General features: G+C 41.6%; 1 protein-coding gene across 1 annotated transcript; it reads right to left on the bottom strand.

Moving 5' to 3' along the window:
- Positions 1-2996: 2996 nt before the first annotated feature.
- Positions 2997-4730, bottom strand: LOC138006276 (uncharacterized). The gene has a single exon (XM_068852509.1). It carries the CDS (start codon positions 4130-4132, stop codon positions 3635-3637), a length of 498 nt encoding a protein of 165 aa, XP_068708610.1. The 5' UTR covers positions 4133-4730; the 3' UTR covers positions 2997-3634.
- Between the last annotated feature and the right edge of the window lie 3521 nt (positions 4731-8251).

The raw sequence follows: 8251 nt of genomic DNA, 5'->3' as shown, positions 1-8251 counted from the left end.
AGACCCGGAAACTGTAATCTTTTGCGGATTACTAAAGTAAACGCTGAAATATGGGCTACAGCCCAGAAATTGCAGGACTTCCTGATGAAAAGATAATACCCGTAGCCTGTCATACAGGGGTGATTGGGGAGACAGTGGAAAAGAAATCAACTATGCCAGCTCCCAAGGAACTCTGGAAGAGCCTGTCACACTCTATCCTATTGATAGCCTCAGCCAATAACGATCTTAAGATATGTCCTCGTGACTTGTTTAAAGTTGATTTGGATATTAAGTATGTTAAAAATATATTCCAAAGGATTTACCACAACTACAAACGTTTTCGAGTCGGTGAAAGTGGAACGATGTATTTTTTCTAGAATGTTCGGAACTGTGAATAACTATTACCCAATCCCGTAGGAAGTGTTCTTTTAGACAAACTGTCCATTCTTCGGATGCATTCTCTCTGCTCTTCCTTTAAAGATTTTTGAAAAACTTCTGAGGTCGAAGCAACAGCAAACAGAACCTAAACATCATTCCTGTTAAAATCCTTCTCGGCGGCCATAATTTGATCAGCTGTTAACCGCTGTTAAGTGTGATTTGGAATTCTGTAACCAATCGGAGCGAGGCTCCAAGAGATTAATTCTTTTTCGGCCAAGCAGAGTACAGTCCAGATTCTGGACTACGGGCAGACAACTCGTTAATTAAGAAACTGTATCAGGTGTACCTTTTCGCGCTAGCTCTGTCTAAAGAAAAGTACGCCTGATCGCAGGTTAGGTCAGATATTAATTGGTGGATATCTATTATTGCCTTACTTTCAAGGAGAGGTATTGAAAGAGGGAAAATTCACCACATTCTGGGCACTGACGCCTCCAATCAGGGGTGGGGCGCAAGGTTAAACAACAATACCACAATACCACACTGGGGGGGGGGGGGGGGGGCGATGGTCTGACGCAGAAAGCGAACATCACATATTAAAGTATCTTGTGCTATTTGCTTGAGTTTGCAAGCCCTGTGCAGGGAATTGGAAATGAAACAGACGCATATCAAAGTGCTCACTGACAGTACAACCACTGTGGCCTACATATGTAATATGGTGGGGTGGGAGGGGGGGGGGCACTCTTTCCATTATGATGTAATAATATGACAAGAGAAATATGGGAGTGGTGCATACCGAGAGGTAATTGGCGAACTGCAAATATATTCCAGGGAGGGAAGGGAGGGACAATATTGTCGCTGACAGGGCATCTAGGCTCTTTGATGACACCACAAAATGGAAGCTTGATGTCCACACTCCTTCTACGGAACTTCCGAATCGATGTGAGCCCGTCAAAAATTTCCCAATGCCTCTTTTCCCCAAGTATTCTTTGGTCGCCTACTGTGGCCTGAAATTGCTTTTTTAATAGCAGTCTTGCAAAGAGTATTTCAACGAACACTTACAAACCTCCTTGCGATATTTTTTACTGCCAGTGAATTTTGAAATGCGGCAGCTGTATTATAGACTTTCTGGGTGTCGAACGTTAATGAGGAAATTCGTGCTACCCAAGAAGACTCCTGCACTTTAGAATGTTTTAGCGGCTGGTGTACAGATGCTCTCAAGTACGACCCAACATTGTGAAAGCTTCAGATCAGTTTTCAAAAGATCAATTGCTTCGGATACCAAGGCCGGTAATTATATAAGAACATGCAAGCTTTGGGAAACAAGTACGTAAATAATTAAAACGGAATCTGTAGGATGAATAATAGTCTAAATCTGCCCCCGCTCTTTGAAAATCCAGTAACACAGGTTAGAGATTGTGAATTGATCAGAGGATTTTTTGTTCGCAAGTGTCTGATTACCCTCACCACAGATATCAAATAACTTAAAACAAAACAGTTAAAAACAAAAATAGGAAACCAAACAAAATTACCAAGTGCTGACTCGTTATCACGAGGTTACCATTGTTTGCAGAAAAGCTGCGCCGTTCCATTAAAAAGTGGTTATTCAGCTGCTCATTGTTTTCGTTTAAAATTGTTCAGGGTAGCTTATTTTTGTCCTGATGGAAGATGAGATACATGAAAGGATCGTTCGAAAGATCAAATTTAACAAATGAAGTCTTCATTTTGACCTCCATCATTAGGATGCCATGAAAGAAAATCGTACTGTCGATTCGAAGAGAACAGTAACATTATTCCTTCACTCGTGAAAGACTTAAAAGCGTCGAAAAAAGGCGTGAAGCTAAAGAACATGTGAAATCAGATACTCTGACTATAAAATGAAAGAAGTATTCGGCGTTTACAGCGGCTTGACAGGACCAAAAAAAAAACTGGAAACACGACGAAAGGATGGGTACCACTGAACGCGGGCCATAGATTGTTTTGACCTGTCGATGAAATCATTAAACACTAATAAACGCAAAGGGAAAATTCAAGCGACCTTTGTCAAGAGCATTGAAAGACTACAAATCATTCCCTCCTATGCCCTCGTTATCTTAAGAAGAAAAAAGAGGAAAAATAAATTCTGATAATTTGCAACTAACTATCCACAATTTCCGTAAAAGTGTCTTAACAAAAAGCCTAACAAAGGAATCTCACAACGTGTTTTGGTTAATTATAACGAATCATATCGGCAAACGCTTCGTTCCTTTTCTATTGTCAAACTTTTTGAAACATGGTGTAAAACGTGCCGGTTCTGTGAATGATAGGCAACCGGATAAAAGAATCGTTAAGTAATAATTTTTTGAGTCGTGATAAACGCCTGATCAGATCTTTTCGATTCAACATAAGTTTTTCAGCGAAATGGCTCTCAGAAAATCACACAAATGTTTTCTTTTTTCAATGCGATCAACATTTCTTCCTCCCCTGATGAAAGTTCTAAGAGACTCATTTTCAAAGTTATCTATCACTATCGGCCTAGAATTGATTTCGAATATTTTATTTAAACAAAATCCTGTGCTTTTGTCTTTGTTCATTATTGAACGTTGCTAATAAATTCAACATTAAATCTTCACAAAGCTGACATTAAAATCAACGCAAAGAACGGTTTTCACTTTAAACATGATAAATTTTCGACCACAATTTAATAGGGACGATCACAGTTTGTCGATCAATCTCATACAGGTGGCGAACATGGAGGAATATTAATCACTTCGAAAGAACCAGATTGTTATCACTCATAGCCGCGTTATACGTAAATGATGTACTTTATTCAAAATAGCATACGCCACTTAAAAGGAAACTCATGGTTGAACTTGCGTATACCAGTCATACATACATTTACGTGAATAGGCTGGAATAGTTACAATTGCTTGTTAAAAATTCACAAGCAATCAAAGCTACAGTTGCTGTGGGCTTATGTCACAGAGCGTTAACTTTTTGTTCTTATCGTTAGCGAGAACTTTGGGAGCTATTAAAATAATGAGAATGACAACGCTTGAGATTCCACGCACGCAAAGAGAAATCAATCCATGTACTGCCTTACCGTTTTTCCCTTTACGTTTGCCACAGAACTTACGTATTTTAAAACAACGTAGGTTTGACGTTTTGAGGGAATGTTTAACTCTTTGTGTTCCGTCGAGTTTAAGCAGGGATCACTTTGTCAGAAAATTATTTTTGTTGGCACTTAAAAATGCAGTATGTGCTCCAGTTGAGCCATGTTTCGCGGGCTGATCGTGTCTCTTCAAAGTTCGCATGACAAAACGCTGAGAAGCTTCTCTGGAGTGTCTATGAGATGTGCAGGACATATGGGATTTTGAACTTCTAGAAAGGCCGCAAACTCTGAGAAGGAGTCCAAGACATCCCACTCAACGGTCAAGTTCATGTAGCACACTCCAGTTTGTTGAGTTAAATCTTTGCTAGTCGAATTACTGGGGTCCTCTTGTGTTAAACCGCAACTTTCAGTGCTGTTTGAATTTTCGCTTTTTATTTGTGTAGAAGGCAAAGACGATCGAGTCTTTCGGGTGGTTTCCTTCTCTTGTCGGTTTTTACGAACCCGCACATTAATCTTTCCAGTTTTCTGTTGACTTCCTGGTGTTGATGCCGTGGGTTTCATGATCTCCGCTTGGGTAACTGCTCTATTTTGAATAGAATGAATACCTGTTCGCGTCTCACTTTCTGCTGATGCGGTGGGAAAGTCAATGTGATGAAGCCTTGTTGTGTTTCCAAATCGCAATGCCATTCAGTAGTGTAATGCTTTCAAGCACGAAAAGTGTTATTTAAAATCGGACGCCGGATATTAGCTACTGCCCTCCGTTTTAAAATGTCCGCCTTGTTTTATTTATATGTTATCGCCTGTTTGGCTGCTCTTTCTATCCCGCGTGTGAACTGTGTATGATATCTCAGCTATAACATAGACGAGGCAGTTTGCGACTACAACTCCTTTCACACAGTTCACTCAGTAATTTCAGTCGACACAGGTCTTACCACAGGCTCTCACGGGGCTTTCCAAACTGTCTAGCGAACTAAACTGCTCAATGCATTGAACAAATCCGCCCTTGCGCGTTATGCCGGACGTAAAATTCGCCTTGTTATCGTTGCTTTCCATGAGAAAAACTGACCACGAAACATATGGTGTTACCTGTTTGAATCACAACGAAGAAAGTCGGTTCGAGTCATTAGCCAAACATCTGCTTGCAAAAAGCGCACTATTGGCTACCGAAGAGATCCATTGTTTGAACTCTTCTTTCTATCGCCTTTGTGTGTTTTCTTTTTAGCTCGCTGGCTATAGATGATAAATTAGCTGGCCAAACACAGCATAAATGGTGATTTAGCGCGTGCAAGTTAATTTATGCGAGCTTTAATTTTTTTTTTGAAATTCGTCTTTTAAATATAACATTTTGATTGCATTTTCGATTTTCATCCTGAATTACGACCGAATGCTGTTTCCCTGAATTTGTTTTAAAATTTATTATCCACACAAATTAAGAATCACATGGTAAAACTTCTGTTAAATTATATTTGGAAGTGCTATTAGGAGAACAGCCGACCATCGCTAGAAAGTGTTAGTTTACAGTTTCGAATAATGCTTTCGCAACAATGAGAAACGAGTTATGAATCAAATAAATTGGTTCTTTCGTTTGCACTGTCGGGTCTTTTATTTAATGTTGTAGCCTATTCGTTGGGCAGCGATATACTTCAATTTTCTCTCAAGAAAATTTTCGGGGACAGAATAACTGTTCTTTGTACAATTTCACCTGTTTACCTTAATGCTTTGTGGTTGTTATGTTATTGTCTGAATAAACTCTCTTTAGCTTTCATTTTAATGTTCTGACCGAGAGGTAAGCGATAATGTAAATTTATTATTGTTACGATAGATTTCCTGCTAAGATTTTCCTCGTAATTTCAAACAATGTGCGGACTATCATTGCCTGAGGGATAAAAATGTTTGAAAAATTATTCGCAGACTTTTCACGACTGTCATTTTCTTTCGCCGTGCTTGTGCATCGTTACATGTCTTTTTCGTGAATATTTCAATGATCCTTCCTTTAAGATTAAACCACCCTTCTCGGACATTCAATTAATTTGAAACTAGAGCCCTTCACCGAATGTTTATGGCTGTTCTTATCCGTTAAGTGACTTGTGATGGGGGGCAATATTGCTATCCACTGTTTAATTTTTTTTTTTGGTATGCTACAGTGATTCTTTCGTTGTCGCGGGTTCGTCGTAATCAATTATACAGTATGCATCGTGCAGTTGTATTTAGCGATAACACTCAAGAAAAGAAAATTAATTTTTCCCAATTTGGATAAAGAGCAGTTGGACATTTCCCTGAATTGACTGAAATTACTGCAGCCTATCCTCTAATTTGCGATTTTAATTTAACTGCAAGCAGATAAAATGGTTCAGTTCAAATTAAATTCTTTGTTGGGTATAGTTATTGACGGTCGTGTTGGCAGATATCAGCCGATGCCCTTTGTTGAGTCTCGCTTCGTGGCTCAGTAAATGTACAACACTAGCAAGATCCAAGATTTTTCTTAGGAGGGGGGCGTACCACTAATAAGGAATGGCGTAGCTGACTGTTGAGGTTTTTTGTTTTGTTTGCAGAATACCAGCACTTTTTTCCTAGATCCGCCCCTGACTAGCCACCTCCACTTCCGTAAATAGTTCTTAAATATCCACCGCACCCTTTGTCGACAGTATTATTCGCCGGCTAATCACGACAATGCAGAACAGGAATATAGCTCTCTTCATTCTTAATTTATGTAAACATCCCTTCACAACGGGAAGAACCTCTTTAACACTGCAGTCGTATCGATACGGACCTAATTAGATGCATGACGCCACATGCATAAAATTTGCACGTGAAAAACGAGGGATTGTATGGTTAAAAAGCTCATTAAAAAGGTGGATGACGTCAAAATGACGTTTTGCATCTCATTAAGAGCTCACTAATCTTCAGGTGTTTTAGATCGTATTTTCGAATTCTCCCAAAGTGAAAAGAGGATGGATCAAGAGGAAATCTCCCAACTTGGGTCACGCAAGCGTGTCAAGCAAATCCGTGTGAAGTAAAAATACTTAAAACTTACTTTTTGTGGGGAAAAGAAGCAACGGAGGTTCCGTTCAGCAGGCGTCCATGTTGGAAAAAGATGGTGACGGGAGAAAGGAGGTTAAGATATAGAGAGACGCTAAGGAAGATGGGAATGACGTCATTCACCTCAAGGAGGGAAAGACCCAAACCCCGCACAGTCAAAAAACAAGAAAAGAATAACAAACAAACTGCGGTTATGAACATAACGAGACAACGCATGTTGTAAAACGTATTATGAACTTGACTTTTCGTATGCTCCATCTTCAGAAGTAACGGTTACCTAAAGTACTTCTGAAGATGTATGTTGGAGCATACGAAACGTCAAGTTAATAAAAAGTTTTACAACATGCGTTGTTTGTTATTTTTAGTCAAGTTGAAATGGCCGAAGAATAAGAGTGTCTACAAGAAAAGAAGATTGGAAAATACGAATGAAGGTTTAATGAGCTATTTACACTATGCACAAAGGAAAAAAACCAAGAGTTACATTCTATTTTGGACTCTGGTGCCGTACGCGCACCCTCGCAACTTAAGGGATCGATCGCTCTCGCTGTCGGTCAGCTCTTGCCAGAATCCGAGGGAAGTCGTGTCGGCGACAAAACTCCGCCGCCTTTTCACAAGATACGGCAAGATCTTTGCGTTGGAATGTCAAGTGTGATCCGTAAGGACCTCCCGTAAAATGTTTTGGATATGTTGTTCCCGATCCTCTTCCAGACTGGCTTCGGACAGACCAGTGGGTCCGTATACGTCGCAAGACGCTCGCCACCGCATCGGCGAACGTCTCATCCAACGGAAGGGTCCGTCGTGGAGCCAGACGTGTGGACCGTCGGACGGGTTCGGCGGGTGGTGGAACGAGATCATCCAGTTCGGCTACTAGATCCGAAGCGAGGGACGACGCGGCCGGAGAGACCCAAAGCAAGAGTTCGTCCAAACGAGCGGCGTCCTAGGTGTGGGTGCACGAAAGATATTTCTCGTGCAGAGATTTGGAGTTATCTTGCTCGACGCAGGTACGGCATAGCGGAAAGGTGAGCTTACCGCCACATCGGTCAGGGAACACCAGATGAAACAAATGCGTCGGAGACAGGACTGTAAAACACGCCAGACCAAAGCAGTGGAAGATATCCGTGGTGTCGGGGTTGTCAATAAACTCCGGATGGTCGATGGGATGCAGACCATTCTTGTTGACCCATAGGTCCATGTACCGAATGTCCTTGCTGGATCTCAAAGTGGTATGGGCGGTGCGATGGAAAGGTACTTGACAAACTCGGCCACGCCCTCATCCTCTTTCTTTTCTTTGGTCCAGTCACACTCCCCGGATGGGAATCACACATAAGCCCTTTTCTTCGATTTGGATCTCCGATCTGGATCTCGAAGTAGAGGTGCTTGGTGTTGGTACGGCCTCCAAAGAACGCATCCTGCGGCTTCAAGGGCGGTAGGATAAAAAGGTCTTTGACAAACTCGGCCACACCCGCATCCTCTTTCTTTTCTTTGGTCCAGTCACACTCCCCGTATGGAAATCACACGTAAGCCCTTTTCTTTGATTTTTGGAGTCGCTCCAACACCTCACGACACACATCGTCCATGCGGGGGGCCTCGTGACGACGGTAGGACTCATAGCGATTTAAATAGCACCTGGGACAACCATGTCAAAAACCGCTAAGGAAATCGAACGCCGCTTGTTAGTGGACTGGTCGAACACATCGACACGCCAGCGGGGAGCCGGGGATCTGGTATTTGCATGACGAATACGCTGTTGACCCGAGGGAGTAGCTC

The sequence above is a fragment of the Montipora foliosa genome, chromosome 6, assembly GCF_036669935.1.
Source record: "Montipora foliosa isolate CH-2021 chromosome 6, ASM3666993v2, whole genome shotgun sequence".
NCBI lineage: Eukaryota > Metazoa > Cnidaria > Anthozoa > Scleractinia > Acroporidae > Montipora > Montipora foliosa.
This window is presented reverse-complemented; position numbering and strand designations above follow the sequence as displayed.

Bases quoted from the DNA above. Each gene is read 5' to 3' on its own strand.
- LOC138006276 (XM_068852509.1), bottom strand. From the start codon at position 4,132: ATGGCATTGCGATTTGGAAACACAACAAGGCTTCATCACATTGACTTT.